Source organism: Trichosurus vulpecula, chromosome 1, assembly GCF_011100635.1.
Source record: "Trichosurus vulpecula isolate mTriVul1 chromosome 1, mTriVul1.pri, whole genome shotgun sequence".
Lineage (NCBI taxonomy): Eukaryota > Metazoa > Chordata > Mammalia > Diprotodontia > Phalangeridae > Trichosurus > Trichosurus vulpecula.
Window position 1 is genome coordinate 91,243,325 of NC_050573.1, and position 21,753 is coordinate 91,265,077.

At 38.9% G+C, this 21,753-nt stretch overlaps 1 protein-coding gene across 6 annotated transcripts in view; it reads left to right on the forward strand.

The window, feature by feature from the left end:
* PTK2 (protein tyrosine kinase 2) overlaps positions 1 to 11,038 on the forward strand; it is a 434,883-nt gene extending 423,845 nt beyond the window's left edge. For 3 of the 6 annotated variants that reach the window (XM_036741072.1, XM_036741073.1, XM_036741075.1), the window contains 5 exons: positions 349 to 455; positions 4,275 to 4,283; positions 5,995 to 6,150; positions 7,169 to 7,249; positions 9,749 to 11,038. In XM_036741072.1, the coding sequence (XP_036596967.1) occupies positions 349 to 455; positions 4,275 to 4,283; positions 5,995 to 6,150; positions 7,169 to 7,249; positions 9,749 to 9,961 (566 nt within the window). In that variant the 3' untranslated portion in view covers positions 9,962 to 11,038. The remainder of the gene's footprint in view (positions 1 to 348; positions 456 to 4,274; positions 4,284 to 5,994; positions 6,151 to 7,168; positions 7,250 to 9,748) is intronic. The other 3 variants (XM_036741078.1, XM_036741074.1, XM_036741076.1) reach the window with 1 other exon arrangement.
* Positions 11,039 to 21,753: the final 10,715 nt, after the last annotated feature.

The window sequence follows — 21,753 nt, forward strand, 5'->3', positions numbered from 1 at the left end:
TGATTGATTGATATAGGGGTTTTAAAATGCTCTAGTACTGTTTTCATCCCTTTGCCATAGGTTCCTTAGCAGATATGATGGTTCATAACAGATTCTCCTCCTCAGTAGTGCTGAGGACCTTAAAAAAATGTAAATCACTGTCTGTGCTGCATGTTGAGAATAAATAGCTCAATAGCATGTCATCTTCAAGATCAGTTTCAGTGTGTTGTTTGGATAGGCTGCTATGGATTTGTGATCTCCTCAATATGAGGATCTCCTCCACTGGTGCCTATCACAACCATCCTTCCTTTTTTCTTATCCTATGGAATTTTTATATATCCATAATCATAAATCATTCCACCTAACTAGATCATGCAGCTCCACCAAAGAAACCGCCTCGCCCAGGAGCACCCAGCCATCTGGGAAGCCTCGCCAGCCTCAACAGCCCCGTGGATAGTTATAATGAGGGAGTGAAGGTAAGTCCCTCCAAACCATTGTGGGATATACAGCGCACACTACATGATGGAGTTTTTTGTCCATACCATATTTATGATACAGTAATCAAATATTCATTAAGTGTCATCTGTGTGCAGAGCACACTGTGGGAAGGTAGAAAGTTCAGCTGAAACCCAGTCTATTCTTAAGCTCACAATACAGTAGGGAGAGAAGATGTCAGTATAGATACCTGTGATACACATTATAGGATAAGTGAAATAGAGATTTTTAAAATAAAGTACCACATCAGATCTGAACGGGAAGTTCATTACTTCTGGTGGGAGAGAGGGAATAGATCTAGTAAAACTTCCAGAAGGAAGTAACATTTTAATCAGTCTTTGTAAAGATGGATAGGAATTCCATAGGCAAAGAACATAAGTGAGGGTGGGAATGAGGGTGAGGAAGGATATCTCAAGCCTAGGAAAAGGCATGAGCATAAATAGGGAGATATTAAAAAAAATGCCAAGATGTGTTTGGGGAGCAGAGAATAGTTCAGATTGCTTAGGACATGGGGAGTTAATATGAGAGAATGCTAAAAAAAAAAAGTGAAGTGGTAGCATATCATGAAGGGCCTTAAATGCCAGTCTGGGACATATAAAAGCCAATGTAGTAACTGGGACATTCATTCCTTAAATCAGTGCCGAGAAACTGCTGATTGCAGTTTTGTGAGGAAACATTTTAATCAAGTATTTGTCCAATGGGTGGTAAATATTTTTAAACCTTATGTGTTTTATAGTTTAATGTGATTGACGTGTTGTTATTTCTCTGAAAACATCTCTCCCCTTTCCCAGTGAGTCAGTCTGTTTATTCATTGGAAGGCAGAGCCAGCTTAGCTTCCTCCAGTCTTAAAGAGCAGACTGACATGCCTGAGACAAACGAGAATATTCTCTAGGCTTACCAGCTCCACATCTCGATGTAGTTTAAATAGTAACTCTAATTATTTTTCTATTTCAAATCAGAGTTCCACTTACTAAAATAAAGAAATATGACCTACTCCCCAGGAAGCAAATATAATTCACGTACATACCTACATACATACATTTCATATTGCACATCAAAGTTCCCAGGGGTATTTGTAGCTTAAAACTGAGTTTCTAGTGTCATTAATTAGCACAGACAGTCCTGGACTTTTGTAGCTTTAGCCAGAGTTCTAGAATGATATTTCTGTCATCTATGCAGCTATAATTTCTTTAAAATAAAAGGATCAACAAAAAAGTGAAAGTAGTGAAATGTTTTTGCTGGTCATTGTAACAAGCCATAATGATCCAACTCTAATGATCCAAAATGGCCAACTCTTCCTGACCCTATTTGGAGTTTTCTTGGCAGAGATACTAGAGTGGTTTTGCCATTTCCTTCTCCAGCTCATTTTACCGATGAGGAAATTGAGGCAAATAGCGTTAAGTGACTTGCCTAGAGTCACACTTCTAGTAAGTGTCTGAGGCTAGATTTGAACTCAAGTCCTCCTAACTCCAGGCCTGGTGCTCTATCACTGTGCCACCTAGCTGCCTCTTCAGTGAAGTCATACTTAAAGAGAAAAAAAGACTTTAGAAGTAAATCCACAGCTATGATTCTGTGGTCTCAAAAGTCACAGTACAAATATGATCCATGAAAAAGATCATATAATTATCACATGGTTACTTTGAAATGTTCCAAGTTCCATCTGTTTAATTAAGTTCTCTTTCTACTGGCATTTATTACAATTTCTGTACATTTCATAAGTAATTAGGTTGGCCTGAAAATTCATCCCACAGTCACCAACTGACTTAGCTAAACTGGTTCTCAGAAGACAGATACACTAATCCATCATGAGGCCCATACTTGAGGGCTTTGCACTTGGTAGTAAAGCACTTGCTTTTATTCTACCAGCATAGCCTTTGAGAACCCAATGCAATGCCTCTTCTGTTCTATGATGAGACATTACGGGAGGTCTTGATGAATAATTTTCTAAGTTAATAGAATAAACCTTATTAGAAAATACAATGATTGTTTCAAACATTGTTTCAAACTCGATTTTTGAGTAATGAATCATTTTCACAAATATCAAATTATCATCTGTCTCATAGACCCCATTTTATGTTAGGCCAGACACAGATTCTGGCCTGGAAAAGAAAATGACATTTTTATAAACATCTACTCAGCTCAGAAATTCTGAAATGGTACATTCACTCAAAAAGCATTCAGCCCTAAATCTCTCTGGTTTCTTCTTTGAAGGCTTTATTCTTTGATTCTGAAATTATTTGTGTCTCACAACATCAGCACAAATGAAGATGGCCGTGTGTGCACAGTATAGTAGTTCAGAGTAAAGTGTTGCCAGGGATTTTCCAAGTTGCCAAGTCTCAGAAAGTGCAAGATCCAATAGTAGATGTTGAAGGCTGCAACTTTGTTTTCCAGAATTTCCTTGTCACTAGAGAAGTAGGACTTCATGTCAGGAGTATTTCCAGATTTCATGCAAACACACATCCTTCCCCCAGCAGTCATCCAAGGACACTCCTGCTACTTACCGGTCACCATGGCAAACGTATCGCCACTTAGTGGCCAGCTTCTGCTTGTGTCACTTGCTGGTCAGTTCCAAAAGGAGTCAAAGCTTCAAGTTTCATACATACACCACGTTCACTCTCTCTGAATGCACAGACATTCTTGTGCATTTGACTAATCCTTTTTCCTAGTAGTTATCTATTTTCCTGTGAAGACCCTTATCAGGAAACTGCACAAATTAAACTAGATTAAACAACTTTTATATAGGCAAAGTCTACCACCAGCTAAAAATGAAAAGCCCACTCTATGATCCACAGATTATGATAGCTGGATGGAAGCAACACTTAGAAATTGGACTGATAGAAATTTGTGCTTCCTTCTCTGCATGAATGAAATTTGAATCTCTGTAATCTAGAGATCTCAGAAATTCATGCGCCAGAAAATTCACTGTATAAAATAACTGGGGCGGGGGAGGGGAAGGAATCTTTTTACATTAATTTACCCATGTCTTTTTAGGTATAGGAATATAGTCCTAGTGTTTCACTGTGTAAATAATGAATGAAAAAATAAATTCTGTTGGGAGGAGTATTGGCAATTTCCTGGGTTGTTTTTTTTTTAAGTTATAGATCCCAGTCTCTGAAATCACTCCAGAAGAAGTTCCCATTCTGTTTAAACGTCCTCAACCAGGAGATTTGATTCTAGGAATATGATTGGTTGCATTATGAAACCAGGAACATTTCTTATCAGTCCTTCTGTCTCCATCAGTGTTTAGCATAGTGCATTACATGTAGTGGGGGGCTTAATATTGATCAAGTGAATAAATGAGTGAATAAATTGGCTTTAAAGGGGTTTTCGTAAGCTCATACAGGGGTTACAGAGTTTCTTCTGAATGTTTTAAGGCATTAGACTGGTTTTATCAGTGTTGACTTGCATACTACTTCCCAGTTTGAAAAGATGCCTAACTCTGTTGACCTTTTCTTTTTGCCAGATTGATTTGTTGCTCTCCAGCTTTGCATGTTTTTTCCCTGTTTATTTTGTACCAAGTGAGCATGGGATGCATGGCAAACCTCTTTGACTTAATCTGCTGATGTATTCGAACGGATTTCACAGGCACCATGCTTCCATAACCAACAGAACAGCATCTAATATGCCAGGGGAATCATGAAATGCATCTGTGCTGCAGGCTTTTTGAACTAGCTCCTTTTTTGTCCTGCACATGTTTTGTTGTGGGGTTGTTTTCTGCTACATTTATTAATATTGTTTTTCTTTTTTCCCCTTCGTCTATAAACTCCTTTAACTTTTCCTCACCTTCCGTTCAACAATAGCCATGGAGGGTAAGCACATTATGTATCTGTATGTCTGCTGTTCTCTTCTGTCATATCCAGGTTCTCTTTGCATGCAATTCTGTAACCCATTATAGGAAGAAACAAGTGTTACATTTCTTTTGCTTAATCATGGAAACACATTTTAAATTCACAGGCTTTCACTTATAGCACAGTCAAGACCAATGTTTGTATTTTCCCAGAAATGAAATGGACATTTTTGCAATAAGTGAACTCCTCTTGTCCTTTTGTATTTCATAGTAACACTGCCTAACAGCAAGAGCAAAATTAATGCTCTTTTGGCCTAATTCATCCAAATAATCAGACATTCACTTACAGGGTTACAATTGGAAGCAGTTTCATGAATAGACTAATATGTAATTCTTGGGTGGTGGCATTTAATATCATATTATCCTGTTTGTGGTTGCTTAAAAACCTTGTCATTGAAATTAATTACTTTTGGAGATTTACAGAAGGGGACATGTTAATTCATTTTGTAACTTCGCAGTACCCATGTGTGGGATCATTGCTTTACATTTCAAGATTGAAGGAACCTTGCATGATGTCCTGGAGAAAACTCTAGATCAGGAGTCAAGAGACCTAGTTTGAATCCCAGCTCCACTGCTGCATAACATTGGAGAAGTCCTTCACTTTTGGGGGCCTCAGTTTCCTTATCTGTAAAGTGATAGGGTCAAAGGAAATAACCCTTAAAGTCTCTCCCTACTCTGTGTTGGCCCCACATGGAGTCGTGGCCCACAGTTTAAGAAACGCTAGACTCTAGTCCACTCCTCCCATTTTACAAATAAATAAACTGAGACCCAGAGAAGAGGGAAGGGTTTTGCCCAAAATCACACACCAGAAAATAGGGGTTCATGCCTAGGTGTTCTAACTCCAAGAGCTGTACTCTTTTCCACTAGTCATTTCTAGCAATTTGGTGTTATTGATAAATTGTGATAATTTCAAAGTTGGCTGGAGACAGAACACTAAACTTGAAGTCAAGAAACCTGAGTTCAGGTCCTGGCTATATTTAACCTTGGACATATCAATTCTGTTCTTTGGGCTTGTTTCCTTATCTAAAAATTAGGAGATTAAACTAGGTAATTTCTGCTTCCAGCACTAACATTCTGCCATTCTATGAACTTCTTCATATCATCTTTTAATGTGTAAAGGAAGTTCATGTAATTAATTCACCATAATCCCACCCCTTCATTTTCCCCCCTCCCCCATATCAAATTCCTTACATTTAGCTGCCCTTACATTTGTTTAGGGGCTCATCTGTGGGACTACCACTTAAGCAGAGGTCCACCAAGAAAGAATCTAGGAGTAGAGAGTCTGCCCTGTGTTCTTCAGCCCAATAAATAGAGTCTATCTGTAATCTGGTGTGTCCTGACAGAGGAGAAAAGTGTGCCAATTCTTTTCAAATGGATCATTTTGTGGGGCATAATAGATCACCTCTTTGAATGACCTTGAGTTTTTTATGGCTTATGTGATTGTCATTTCTTTCATTAACTGAGCTCAAAGTCAGAAAATATGAACTCCGTTGTTTATGATTTAGGTCAATTGCTTTTAGTGTCATCTTCAAACCAAATGTCCAATGCACTAAATAAAATTTGCTCGTGTTCTTACCTGCTTTGAGCTCTGTTGAAAGCCTATCTTGATTTAGTAAAAATGATGTGACCCCCCTCTACTGGAGAAACAAGAAATAACCACCTTCCCTCCTCAGCTGCAGCCCCAGGAAATCAGCCCCCCTCCTACTGCCAATCTGGACCGCTCCAATGACAAGGTCTATGAGAATGTAACTGGCCTGGTGAAAGCTGTCATAGAAATGTCTAGTAAGATCCAGCCTGCGCCCCCAGAGGAATATGTTCCTATGGTAAAGGTAAAAGAAAAAGTGACATTATCTACATATCTAAACATCTTTTATACATGTATATATTTGTTACATGTTCTGATAATCGGTGGTGATACATTTGTTGGGGCTCGAGCTGATGCTCCAGCAGTTCTGCTTTCGGATCGACAGAAAGGCTTATATTGAGTAAAAAAATGAAGAGATGCATGGGAGGCACAGTTACTCAGCACTGTTTGTCATGGTATCTTTTCCACATTTTTATAAGACTTCATTTGTCTTTAGCATAACAAAAACATTTTAAAGAAACATTGCTCCAGTTTGAAGACTCGGTTAATTTGGGTCTCTAGCTCTAAGTTCACAGTGCACCGTGTTAGTGACCTTCGGTCACTCTGTCAAATGGGAATAACAATACTTTCCCACAGACTTTAGTTTGTTCTGAGGTCATGAGAAAGAATGAAAATTAAAATGTCGCGGAAGCAAAAAGAGAAAGGGACACAAGCAAAACAAGATGTTATTTTATTAAAGTTAAAACAGTTTTTATAATATTTGATATCTAAGATTATGAGTTAGTAAACATGATTATATATAGAATAACTTATTTCCTTTACGTGGACACTTCTGACTTAAAAATGAACTATTTTTTTAATGAGATGAGGCATGAGAATGCTTTAAGCTCTTTGGGCTAATGGTGTTTTGAATTGCTTGTTAGGAGGTGTTAGCACTAATGAGGGTGGGTGGATAGCGTTGTCTGCTTGAATTAAAAGCAGGAGATTTGGTCAGGTTCCAACACTGCATGGGTCCTAAATTAGTGAAGGGACTAGAGCCACTGGACTCATTTTTTCTGGGTTTCAGTTTCCTTATCTGTAAAATAAAGACAGTGACCTCTCACCTTTATCTCTAACCTGCAGAATGGTGTTAAGGAGGAGGAAGTTCCTCAAATGGAATGAAATACAGTTGACTAAAAAAAAAAAGAAACAGATTCCTTGTGTTGTTGTCATGTTCCTGTTGAATCCTCTTATCTCAGTGCTTGCTCTGATTGTTCTGTTAGGAAGTTGGCTTGGCCCTAAGAACGTTGCTCGCAACGGTGGATGAGACCATTCCTATGCTCCCAGCAAGCACTCACAGAGAGGTAAGGTGAAGTCTCTGGCGTGTGCCTTCTCCTAGGGCCCTTGTTAGTGCTGCTGGTCTCCTCTACTCAAGAGCCTGTCTTCATATAGTATGATTGATCCCAGATTCGCTTTCCCCCCTAGAAAGGTGCCTTGCAGAGAGTGGAAAGGCACAGTGGTTAGACTTCTGGACTTGGGATGAGGAGTGCCTGAATTGAGATCTTACCCTGACACTTCCTAGCTACATGATACTGGGCCACTCTGTTAATTCCTCTGTACCTCATCATCTACATCTGTAAAATGGGAATAGCATTAGCTATAGTACTGACAGTAGTGAAAATCAAAGAAGTAATATAGTTAAAGTACTTTGCAGATTTCCAAGTGCCATGTAAAGGAGCTGCGGTTGTTATTTTTATTCATTTTTCCTGTTCTGCTTTTGCTGTTAGTCATTTGAGCATACTAAAATACCAGCATTCTCAGATAAAGAGTGAATATGTAACATGAGACCAGGAGAGGATGACAGAAATAATTTGAGAGGAGTCTCTATCTTTTGCCTTGATCAAACAAGTCTCAGAGAATCACAACAGAAATGTTCCATTGCACAGTACTTTCTCCCAGTTTCCTATTTGTAGCCTTCCCATCTGTATCCGGACTGGCTGAGGTTGAATAGTCTCTACATAGCAAGCAAGGCACATTCCCATGCCATTAGAGTCTCTAGAAGCAACACATCAGTGGGGGTAGAAAAAGGATATCGTCCCCAACTACTAAGTAACAAAATGTCCTGGAGAATGTGTATGCTACTTTGCCTGAGTTCCTAGAAAGCTTAGGGCTGTTTAATTAAATTCATCGAATAGCAGCATCCCAGAATTGGAAGAGACCTCTGAACACTAAGTTAGGTAAGCTGTTTTTGTTCCTACTCTTCTTCCCTGACAACATTAATTCCTTTGCCATCACTCTTCATAATCTCCCTCCAAATAAGTATAACTGATATTGGTAAATAGAACTTGTATGTTTCCAAAGTACCCTGCTTACAAAACTCACTTTATAAATGAGGAACCTGAGACTTTCAGAGTATTAATGACTTACCTACAGTCACTCAGTTAGCAAGAATTTGAACCCAACTCTCCTGATTCCAAGTCCAATACTCTTTTCCACTAAAGTGATCTGTCTCTTACTTGGGGTACAGTTACCCTTCTAAAGCAGTTTACCTTCCTTGCCTTTCCTACAAAGAGTCCACTAAAGCTGTCATTGTGCACAAGATACTCAGGAATCAATTCAAAACCCTAGGTGTCTATGTATTAGAGAGTAAGAACTTTTGTTTCTAGTTCAGTGCCTTGGCAGTCATAGTTAAGAAAACTTGAGCAGTGTTTAAGATGGAACATACAGGATTGAGATCCTTATACCTAGCCATTCAGGCAAGGTCTTTTATCAATTCTCACCCAGGTTGGTTCTTTGCCTAAGAGGAAGCAGGGCAAATCTTCATGCTCTCCCACATAGAGTATCCTTGCCCTTTTAGAGAAACACAGGCTTTTTGCATTCTCTTCTTTTTCAATTTGAAAGTCAATTTGAAAGGCCTATTATTACCAGAGCTGTTTTTCTAGTGCTATATAGCTCATGAGCCCCTACTGGTGTGCTTCGTGATTAACAACACATATCAATTAAGTCAGCCAGTCCTAATACCTATTAGTTAGAAGTATTTGCTATGGTGTTATAACAAGGATATTTGGTACAAAATATCCCTCTCTTCTCCCAAAAAAAAAGTCTCTGATATTCTCTTCCAAAAGTACATAGAGAGTTCATAGGGAAATGGGCTCAAGTATAGTGAGCACATGAGGCAAAGGGGATCTACAGCTCCTAGAAAGTGTTTTGGTGTGGTCCTCAAGGTGTTTCCCCTTAAGTATGGTGTAACTTTTTTTGCTGGGCTCCATATAAACCCTTGAATCTGCTGTTCCTCCAGTCTCTGTCCTAGAAATACTGTTAGAACACTGATGAAAAAGTCCAAATTCTCTAATCCTCCAACATTCTAAGGTACTCCTCTGGCTGAAGTGAGAAGGGAGAGGGGAGATGGAAAGGAGACCAAGGACAGGCCATTCTCCTGCCTCCCAAGTAATTCCTTCTCACAGATTCTATCTGGTTTAACAGAGTGAAGGGGCTTCTGTGGTGATATGAGGAAACATGTGGGCTTTTAGCCTACTTTATGAATACCTCGGGAGAAAGGATTGGTTTTTGTTTCATTAGCACTATGGTAGATGTGTTTGGCAGGAAGAGTTAGACACTTCGAAATGAGCCAGAAAGAAAAATCATAGGGTTCTCATCACTACGAAGGGAGGGCACTATGAAATACTTCTACATGATCTAAATGGGTCTACTAAAGTGCAGATTGTGGGTAAGAAAGCACAGTGGGTCCTTTTCCCACATGAGCTCCCCAAGCTTCTGTTCATTTTAGCCAGTATACAAAGAAAAATCATTAAATAATTGCAATTTGGCATCTAGCATTCTGACCTGGCTCTCTTTTCTCCCAGATTGAGATGGCCCAAAAGCTGCTGAATTCAGACTTGGGTGAGCTGATCAACAAGATGAAACTGGCACAACAATACGTCATGACCAGCCTCCAGCAGGAATACAAAAAGCAGATGCTAACTGCCGCTCATGCACTGGCTGTAGATGCCAAAAACTTACTAGATGTCATTGATCAAGCAAGATTGAAAATGCTGGGGCAGGCCAGGCCACACTGAGCTTGTCAAGGGAAGTTATTTAAGAGTTGTCTCAGTCTCAGTCTTTTGAAGATGTAATCCAGCCTTCCACCAGCAGTGAAGATGAATCCTGTGTATTCCTTGGGTTGCCACCAACTCCTGCTCCAGCTGGTAGAAAACTGTTGCTCATTTCAAGTTTAACCACAGATTTTTGTTGTTTTTGTTTTTTTAATCATGATGTTCAAATGGTCTGGGATCCAAAAATATGACATTTTGAGAATGAAGTTTGTATACAAGAAGCTCGTAAGACTCATAAAGAACAATTTCATTTTTCATACCATTCTAGAGGATGTGTGTGCCCAATGGGGTCAAGGGATTAAAATTTTAAAGCTTGAACTGTGCGAGCTGCAGATTGAAAAAAAAAAGGTATTGTCAAGTGGAGAATTCTGGGAAACCCAAAGGGCTGAGAATTCTTTTGCCTACAGTACAGATAATATCCAGACTGGAATTTTTTAAAATTTAAATACTTTAAGTTGCAATATGCTAATCCCAATTTACAGAGAAAGAAAATCAAAGCTATATTTTGAAGACTTCAGTCATTTCAGAACAAACTAAAGTTCTTTCCATCTTTCCTGCCTTTTCCTTTCATGTGGATGTGTGAAGCATTTGATTGGAAAGTAGCTATAGAACACAACTGAAAAAACTCTTCTCTTTTTTCACCAGAATAATGTGCCAGTTTTTTGTAGCAATGTTATTTTCCATGAAAGCAGAAATGCTGCTTTGTACCAGAGCACACTTAAAGTGCATTTGGAAAAGAAGTTCTGTAACCATCCCTGTTCCCCATTTTTATATAATTTATAAAGAAAGATTAAAGCCATGTTGAATATTTTAAAAGCCGCTGTAGTTAACTAACCCATCATTGTGTGTCCTCCTTCTGGGGAAAGCACTCCCACAGAGTGGTTGTGTTTTCTTTTGTTTTCGAGTTATACCATCCTTTCTGTTAAATAATAATGAAAAAATACACTCCCTTTAGTTTGTTGGGGGAAATAAATTATTCTCAGGAAGAATATAATGAACTGTACAGTTACTTTGACCTATTAAAAAGGTGTTACCAGTGAAGTCCACAGTGTAATTTCTTTTCTTTTGGTTCTGCTCCTCAGTGCAGATACATCTTCTTCCTTTTTAAGAAGGCTCTTGTTACATTTTCTCCTCTGTACATTCTTAAGGATCTTGCTTCTAAAGAGAAGGATTTAATCAAGCAACCTTGGAAAATAAAACTGCTTCACATCTTTTTGTTTAATATATCATAAAAATCAAAAATAGTCCTCCAGTCGATATTGGGAAAATTTGATTAAAAATAGGCAAATAAAGCTCTAGCCAAGCAAGTTATTTCCATGGGAATCTAAGGCGGGGGGGGGGCAACAGAGTGTGGAATATTGTTAAGATTAAGATTAATTAATTAATTACAATTGTTAAGATTAAGGAGATCTGACCTGGATGGAACTGAGCCAGGACAGAACAGTCTGGAATATTGAAAAAAAGCCTTGAATTTAGAGTAAGAAGACCAGGTTCAAGTCCTTGTTCTGCTTTTACTAGCTACATGATCTTGGCCAAGCCACTTCCGTTCTATGGGCCTCTTGTTTCCTCCCTCTGTAAAATGTACGTGATTTAGACTAGATAGTCTCCACTTGAATTCCCATGATTCTAGAATCTGGGACTGCTACAGCTGGGTGAACCAAAATAGTATGACCACAGGATGGAGAGTGGATGGAGAAAGGAAAGGCCATCTTCCAGGTCAGGCATTCCCAGATATGTAAAACATGGTAGAATCCTCTCCAGTGGCACATACTCAAGACATTTAACAATTCCCACTTAAAGGAAATAGATTCTTCCTTTATAGTCAACTGCTTCTCTTTAAAACAAACAAACATAGAATGTGTCCTACTTTTCTGACTTCTTCATTCAGTCATTAAGATAAGGATCCTTGGCCCCTGGAGACTCTTATTTGTCTTCAGACAGCCATTAAATGCTTACATTTTGTTACCTTATTTAAAAATTCAATGTTCAGCCGGCTTTGGCCCTGTTTCTGACCTTCACTCCTTACACTTACATCAATTTCCTTGATTTTAACTCTTTTCATAAGGATCATGGGCTAATTTCCTATGTTCTTTCCCTGTTTAAAACTAAAACCATGGTGCTGTGCCCAAAAGTTCCTTTAGTGATTCTTTAACATGAAATTCAGGTTTCTTGCCCTGACTACCAAATCTCTCCCAATCTCTTCTTATATTCTCAGTGTTAGATGTTAAAGTGAGAGCTTTAATTCCAGGAACTAACATCCTAAGACATGTTCTCTCTGTCTTCTTCACTTCTTAACCAAGATATTAAATTCCAGGGTCCTCTGAAGATTGAGTCTAAGAAACATTTTACTTCTCTAAAGATTCTTTAAAAAGAGGAAGTTGGGTTCAGTTCTGTCTAAACAAAGAAAAAAACCATTTTCAGAATGTGCTGCCTTTCACTTTGTGAAATTGCCCATCCCCTTCATTCACATTTCTATTTTATTCAGGTTTTTAGCCCCTTTGGTAGTTCTCTCTTGACACAACTCAAAGGACCCAAATCAGTGTTCTATATTCAGTGATACCTACACAATGCACATTTGACTTGAAATCAAAGCCATGCTACCCTTCTCAAGACTAATGTGTGGGGCTACATTTTCTATCCCTTCCCTCCTCACCTTCACTCTCCTTACAAGAAGGGACAGGCCTGACTTGGCTATGTATGAAACTTTGAGGTTGAGGGAACCAACAAGTGGGTAAGTATATCTAGAAGGATTCACAGTTAGGAGCAGCAGGCTGAGATTATAGAAATAATTTACCCAATGTTTATTTTCAGAAAGTAAAAAATTACTTGAAACTGGTAAGCTTACATCATGATTTGGCATTTTTCCAGAGACATCCTGGCTTCCCTCTGACGAGATTACAAGTGAACATAAAGACCTTCTATGAGTAAAGAAAAGAACCAGAATATTTCAGATGTGTGAACCACATTTGAGGAGTGGAATAGTGATGTTGCTTCTGAAGAAAGGGAATGCCAAATGAAAGGAGCATGACAACCACGTTCATCTGTGGTTGCTGGTCATTGTGGAAGTCCCTGATTGATTGTTTAATTTCTCAGTTCGATCATAGAATGATATGGCATAAAGGACACTTAGTGACAATCCTTCCACAATTAGTGAACACTCTCTCTACTGCTCTAAAATAAGCCTTACCCTCAAATACCTTAGAAATATGATAGGGGAACACAATGTAATAAGCAGTCATGCACTTCAACCCTTTTGGCCTGGGTTTGAGTCATAGCATTGCGAGCAGTGACATTCAGCAAATCTCTCCACCTCTATAAATGTGTTATCTGCTCTGTAAACAAAGATCCTCTTAGCACTGTGTACCTCATAACATTGTTGTAAAGCTCAAATAAGAAAGAATAGCTTATATTAATGTAACAGTTCCTTCTTTCTGTCCATATATCAAAAATGGGGGTGAAAAGTAGGGAAGTCCAACATGGAGAAAACTAGAGGCAGCCATGTTCATTATTGCAACAGCTGTCACACTGAAGAAGCATTAAATTCATTCTTGGCTACAGTATATCAGATTGGGATCAATAGATGGAAAAGCACATTGGGGCTCAACGGAAAAAAAATTCCTTAACATTTTATTGACCAAAAATAGAATGGAATGTCTCATACAGTAGTGAATTCTCCATCACTCAGCATATTCAAGCAGGTGGCTGGACTAAATGAATTTTTATGTCATCTTTTCACTTTCACATCTCTATAATTCTACCATGATTAAACTGATGTGTTTATAGAGCTTCATAGCTAGCTAAAGAACCATACCCAAAAAGGATTGATAAATGAATCTGTGTAAAGCTGGAGGTTAACTTATGAAGAACTCTAACCTTGACACTGTCCTGTTCAACATAATTATCAAGGCATGGATGAAGACAAAAAAGATATGCTTATCAATTTTTAGATGATAAATCTGAAAGGAAGAGCTAATAATTAGAATGCAAAGCTATTTTGAAAGGCTGGTTTTATATGCCCAAATCAAAAATATAAAATGAGTTTAATAGAAGGCTAAATATGAAGGCCTGTGTTTGTTTGTTTTTTTAAAAATCAACTATACGAGCAAAAAGATGATAGCCATTTCAAGTGAAAAGTGCCCAGAGATTTTAGTTGATTGCAGACTATAAGACCATCAGTAGAACATAGCTGCCAAAGGAGCTCTTAGGCTGCAATCCAGACTACGTATGAAGTATTTTGTCCAATTGTAGGTGCCACATTTTAGGAAAATCTACTTAAAAGAAGGTGACCAGAATGTCCAGGGGTCTAGAAAGTGTAACATATGGTTGAAAGAACTGATGTTTAAAGAAACAAGAGAAGTTTACTTGTCCAAATTCTCAGATCAAGTGTATGGGGCAAAGGCAGAACTAGAACCTACATCTCTTGTTTTCTGTCCAAGATTCTACTATAGCATATTGTCTTAAAGAGAGCATGCCTAAGGTCCTGGGCAAATGTAAGTATCTAGTTTGGTAAATCATAGTACTGCAGAATTGGAAAGAGCCTCAGTGGTCATTTATTCCAATTCTGGCATGAAAACGAAATCTGCTCACCGATATCCTTGACAAACACTTAGTAATGGGGAACTCACAGCTTCACAAGACAGCCTCTTCTATTTGGGGCCAAGAAACTGTCCTTGGCTAAAGCCAAAATCTGCATCCTTGTAATTATCATTCATTGTGTCCCTAGTTCTAGTTTTTGGGGTCAAGCAGAATAAATGTGATCCTTCTTCTGTAGCAACCCTTGTATTGATAGGAATTTCTCTGAACGCCTCCAATACCTGTATAGTAAGTAAGTAAGTCTAAAGGATGCAGGTTGGACTGTGATTTCAGTGGTAGAGGTAAATCCCTGCATGAATGCAGCAAACTCCCTCTATCAATGCAAAGTCAACATCATCTCTTCAATATATAGTGTTAAAGAGTTTCCTAGAGCACTGAGAAGTCTGGTGATGCACAGGGGTTTCAATAGCAGAACTTGAACCCTGGTTTTCTTGGTTCCAAGGCCAGCTCTCTTTCTGCTACACCAAGCCTTCTCTCATGCAGTTTTGTGTTTGATCTCATATACATGTGTTTACATAATAATAGCTAGGTGGCTCAGTGCTAGAGTCAGAAAGACTCATCTTTGTGAGTTCAAAACTGGCCTCAGACACTTACTAGCTGGGTGACCTGGGCAAGTCACTTAACCCTTTTTGCCTCAGTTTCCTAGTCTGTAAAATGAGCTAGAGAAGGAAATGCCAAGCCATTCCAGTATCTTTGCCAAGAAAACCCCTAATGGGGTAATGTAGAGTCAGACACAACTGAAATAACTGAACAATAACCATTTATATAGCACCTTAAAGTTTACCAAGTGTTTTACAAATATCTCATGTGATCCTTACAACCACCCTGGGAAGAAGGTGCTATCATTATCTCCATTTTTACCGATGGGGAAACTGAGGCAGATAGAAGTTAAGTGATTTGCCCAAGGTCATATGGCTAATAAGTAATCTGAGGCTGAATTTCAACTCAGGTTTTCCTGACTCCAGGTCTAGCATTCCGTCCACTGTTAACACCTAGCTAGCTGCTTGTGTGTGTGTGTAATATATACATATGCATGTAATATATACACACACATGCATACAAAATATACACATGCATACAGAAAGAACACTCCTGCTCAAGGAATTTATGTAATCTGACTAGGCTAGGGAAATAACCTCACTAAGCTTTTTAGACCTTACTTGATCAATCCAGTAAGAGCTGGGGTAGATGACCCCCGAAATACTTCCTAACCCAATAGTCTACAGCTCTGATTCTGTACATGCAATTAGAGAATAATACAAGAATAAATGTAGGGTAATGAAGCAAAGTCTTAAAAGGTTAGTAAGGTCTTCTCTCCCTAGCCAAACTATGACTCAAAGGCAAGGGCTATATATCAAGTTTCGTACTTCCTTTGGATCCCCTCCCAGTGCCTGCTACAGGATGCAATACATAGTAGTTAACTCAATAAATGTTTTCCCTTGTAGAGAATCCTATGGAGGATCTTCCTCCTCAAAGCAGAAATTGAACTAGATGACCTGAGGTCCCTCCCAACTCCAAGATTCTGAAATTCCTTCAGATATAAATACAGAAAGCCAAATAGAAGTGAGTTTTGGATTATTCACAGCCTTGGAATCTTTCCTTAACACAGATACACAGGGACTGATTGTTGCATGGCACCAAGCTTTCAGGCTGAAAATCCTGAAAGGCAGCACTCAAAGAGACTGCAGGAGCTCTCAATTAATTTAGCTAATGGAGTGCGACACAATAGAGACCAATCAGCTTCCAGGAGAAGGGGAGGGAGTGAGCAAGATGCAGCAGCAGCAGAAGCTGCCCACTCTTGGCCAGCTAGACCTCACCTCATAGGCCAATAGCCATTCACCTCCCCACTTCTGGGAAAGCCCCCACCCTGGTGCTTCCCAATCTGACCACACACTACAGGGCATGAAGTGGCACAATCCTTGTCTCTATGCAGATAATTCCCAGATTGATTTATCCACAACTAATCTCTGTTTGGAGATCCAGCCCATCATCACCAGCTGCCTGTTGGACCCGTGGAACTGAATGTCCTGTAGGCATCTCAAGCTCAACATGTTCAAAATAACACTCATTATTTCCTATAAAACCCACCACTCTTCAGAACAACCCTCTTACTGTCCAGGGTACCACCATCCTACCAGTCATCCAGGTTCACAACCACAGTGCCATCTTTGACTCCTCTTTCTTCCTCACTCATATCCGATCAATTGCCAAATATCCCCTTCTCTCCTCTCACAATTCAGCCCTTCTCAGCTCTCACCTGAACTATTATATATCAACCTAATTGTTCCCCCTGTCTTGAGTCACTCTAATCCACCCTCCACATAGCTGATTTTCCTAAAATATAGGTCTGACCATGTTATACACTCTCCCCACTCAATATTAACCTCCTTTTCATGCTCTCCACCCTATAGACATACTGTTCACATGCAATAGTAGATAATAGATCTCCCATCTGGCCTTCTGTCCTGGCCGTCCCCCATGCCTGGAATGCTCTCCTTCTTAACTTCTGTCTTGTTCAATCCCTGGCTTCCTTTAAGTTTTGGCTTAAGCATTAAGCATTAAGAAGGCCTCTGCTGGCCCCCACCCCAACCCCTAGCTGCTAGTGCTTTTTCTGCTAAGGTTAACTTCAATCTGCTCTGTATTTATCTTGTTTATACAGACCAATTCATTATATGTTGACTCCCCCATTTGAATGTAAGCTCCCAGAAGGCAGGGATTGGTTTTTGCTTTTACTTTTGCAAGGCACAGTGCCTGGCACATAATAAGCACTTAAAATTTATTGTTTAATTGGTGGCACCCAAAGGTAAGACTTGACATTTATCCCTGTCGAATTTCATCATATCAGACTCAGCCCAATGCTCTAGCCTATCAAAATCCTTTTGGATCCTGATGCTATATTCCACTGTGTTAGTGACCCCTTTCCACTTCAGGTCATCTGCAAATTTGATGAGCATACCATGTATACCTTTCTCTAAGTCACTGATAAACATGTTAAATAGTTCAGGGCCAAGCACAGACCCCATGAGCACTCCATTGGAGATCTTCTGACGTAACATTATTGACATTGAACCATTAATAACATTAACAACCCTTTGATTCTGACCAACCAGTTCTGAATCCATCTGATTATATTTTTGTCTAATCCACATTGCTTCCTATTCTCCATGAGAATAGTATGAGATACTTCATCAAAAGCTTTGCTAAATCTACTAGGTAAACAATATCCATAGCACTCTCCTCATCCACTCATTTCATAATGATGTCAGACAGGAAATGAGGCCATACCTGGCTCTTTGGAATCACCACTTCCTCTGCATCTTTGTTATCCAACTATCTCTTTAATGCTCTGCTCTCAGGAATTGAAGTCAAACTCACTGACCTGTACTTTACAGATGTTCCCTCCCTTTTGGGGGAGAAATCAGGATAACATTTTCTCTTCTCCAATCTCGTGGTACCTCCCCCATTTTCCATGATCTCAACAATCATATCTGCCAGTTCTGTCAGGACCTTAGAATATCTTTCATGTGGGCCAAGTGTCCTGAACTCATAAAGGGCAGCTAGGTGCTCTCTATCTCCTCAACTTCCTCTTTGTCATTTTTGTTATGCAATTTCTAATTTAGAGGTCATTTTCCTCTGCAGATAAACACAATAATGATTTAACAAAACACCACCTCTCTGCTGTCAGTCAACATTTATTAAGTGCACATTATGTGCTAGGCACTGTGCTAAGTGCCATTATCAATTATCATAGTCCCATCCATCCCCAAGCAAAGGTCCTTTCCTTTCCTTGACCCTCCTTTTTCTTCCACTATAACTTTAAAAAAAAACTGGTTTGGCAAAAGATAATGAGTTTGATTTTTGACAGGCTTAACTTGAGGTTCCAAGTGGACATTATGTTGGAAACAATCTGCAAATAAGTGAAATTTGTGATGGAGTTTGAAAGAAGGGTTGGGTTGGGCTCAGGTATAAAGGAAGTTAACAAGATGAAGCATTGATCTGTGCACAGTGACCCTCTTATTTATAAAGAGGCCATGCAAATTGATAACATGAAGGGCAGTGCTACAGGGGAAGAAACTGCTTTATTTACTTCTGGCCTTATTGAGCTTTCTATTTCTACTTGACCTACATTTTTCTGTGACTGCCCTCCCCTAATTTTTGAGTGTATCTTTTCAATTAATTTCAACTTATTTTGATAAGTACCTAATAAACACTTATTAAGCACCCAATATATGCCTGGGGATAAATGATAAACTCTCCCCAAAAAAGGTTTTTCATTTTCTCTTGATTTTTCTTTCCTTCCTTTTCTGACATCTCTCTCTACCTCAGTTTCTCTCTACCACAATAACTGGTGCTAGAGATACAAAGACAAAAATAAAAAATTCCAGTTGTCAAGGAGTTTGCATTCTTTTCTGAACTTTTATTCAATTAACAAGCATTTGTTTTCTCACCTTTGGAAAACAAAACCTTTGAAATAAATATGCATGGTCAATCAAAACAAATTCCTGCATTCTGCATCTTGAAGTCCCATCACTTCTTTGTCAAGAGATGGACAATATGCTTCATCATCAATCCTCCAGAATCACAGTTGGTCACTGGATTGAATGGAGTTCTTAAATCTTTCAAAGTTGTTTTTTCTTTACAATGATTTTGTTATTGTAAAAACTATTTCTCTTAATTCTACTCACTTCGCTATACATCAGTTCATACAAATCTTTCCAGTCATCCCCTTCATTTTTATTTCTTATAGTTCAGTAATATTCCATTACAGTCACAAACTATAATTTGTTTAATCACTCACCAATTAATGGACACCAGGAGCTCACATTCTAAAGAGATAACATATGTATATAAACACATATTGTGTATGTACAAACCGGATATACACAAAATGAATACAGAGTAGTTTTGAGAGGGAGGGTATTAGCAGCTGGGGGATATCAGGAAAGGTCATATGCAGGAAGTGATGTAGTGCTTGAAAGACACTAGGGATTCTAAGAGATGGAGATAATATGCCAGTATGTGAACCAGAGTAATTGTAAGAAAAACGCTGCCATCTAGAGAAGTAGGAAAATTGACAGTGAGGGGTTTAGGGGAAAAGGTAATGAGTTTTGTTTTGAACATGTCAGGGTGTGAGATGCCTCTGGGACATTCAGATGGAATTTCCAAGCAGGCATTTGGAGATGTTGATATGGGAGTCATCTGCATAGAGATGATAAATAAATCTATAGGAGCTGATGAGGTCATGAAGAGAGTATATAGAAGAAAGAACCTTAGAGCATGCCCAGACATAAATGGGTGGGACATGGATGATGACCTTGCAAAGGAAACTAAGAAAGAATCATGAAACCTGGGAAGAGAATTATGAGTTCTCTAAGAGCATCATGAAAACCCAAGAAGGAAGGAGTAGGAGTATATGAAGAATGAAGGGTTGAACAGTACCAGATGCTGCAGAGATGTCAAGAAAAGGATCAACAAAAGACCACCGGCTTTGGACGTTGTTAGTAACCTTGGACAGATCAGTTTGGATCAAGAGGTGGAGACAGATATCATATCATTAATAGGGCTAATATGTGAGTGGGATTAGAGAAAGCATTCATCTAGTTGTGGTTTCCCAATCTATAAAATTAGGAGGATTAGACTATGTGACCTTAGCTCTGACACTTAGAGACTGTAATTAGACTCACCTCATCCTTTTAAACACTCCTTCCCATCGCCTCCCCCTTTTCCTCACCAATTGTAACAGCTTTCTTAGACAAAACTGCATTTAGGGTACAAAGCAGAAACCAGGCACCAAGTTCACCTAAGTCCTGGTCCCTCTCCCAGAGAGCTCATAGTCCAGTAGGGAGATAGACACATCTACAGACAACTACAAAACAAAATAAAGGAGCTTTCTCTGGGTTCCCTCACTTATGTAGGAATGGCCCCTGCCAAAGATAAAGGTTCAGGTTTTACTTGAATTATGGATGACAGGTTCTAAAATAAATAAGGCCAAACATAATAGATCTCAGGCTCCGAGCAAATAAAAATGCCAATAAATAGTTTTTAAAACACCACTATCATTCACCATAAAGAAGATTAATACCTAAGATGTTCCCTGTCATCAGATGATTCACTGTCTCAAAGACATTGCTCTCCTTGAGACCTCTATATTTACCTTGTAGTAGAAGGAACCTCCAAAATTTCCTCCAGACTGAGAGAAATTTGGAGTCAGTTCAATACAACAAACTTCTTTACAATGCTCACCATATGGAAAATACTGTGTAGGGTACTAAGACTATAAAGATTAAAAAATGACATAGTTCCTCCCTTATGGAGCTTACATTTTGGGGGTAGGAACAAAAGGAAAAAAAATACATGCACATAATTAGGAAAGTATGATAAGTGAGATGTATGGTGTGTGGGATGTGAGGGATAAAAAGGGAGAGATTTGGGAACATTTGAGGAGGAAGTAATTTTCAGGTAGGGAGATCAGGAAAGGATATATAACATCTTTTCTCAGTTGCCACTGTCACATAAAAGGTCCTGCACTACACATTCCAAAGTGTTAAGCTGAGCACTAATAATTTTTCGAGAAATCAGGTACTGGTCACTTAGCTTATTTAAGTTGAAAAGAAGACTAAATTCAGTACTAAGCAATACTGAATCCAAATGGTGGATAGATTAATTCTCTAGATCTCAACTTTCCATGGGTATTTGAACCAAAAGGAGTTAACGTGGTAAATCATCTTTTTTCACTGTTAACCCTGAGCTCAGGCTCATATTTTGATGGCTCATACATTAAAATAGAAATGGTTGACACAAGACAAGTATGGCTAAATGGCTACCTTAAAACAGAATTCTTTTTAAATTATAGGAATTTTAAGAGGTGGCCAAAAGATTAAATAGGAAACAGTACCAAAATCTGAAACAATAGGTCCTATTACAACCCAGATCTTTCTGATCTTATGAAAACAAAGATTCGAGTTCCATATTATGGTCCAGTCATTGTAAAAGCGGTCACAGCAATAATCAAGTGGGCATTCCAAAGCTACTTTGAGTAAGGCCAGTGGACAGGAAATGGGTTCTCACTAAGGACGGAATTAGTCAAGGTCAACCTAAAACTACAATGGCTTCCAGAAGTGAGGCTGAGAGAGAACATCGTTGGTCATAAGTCAAGTTGACTC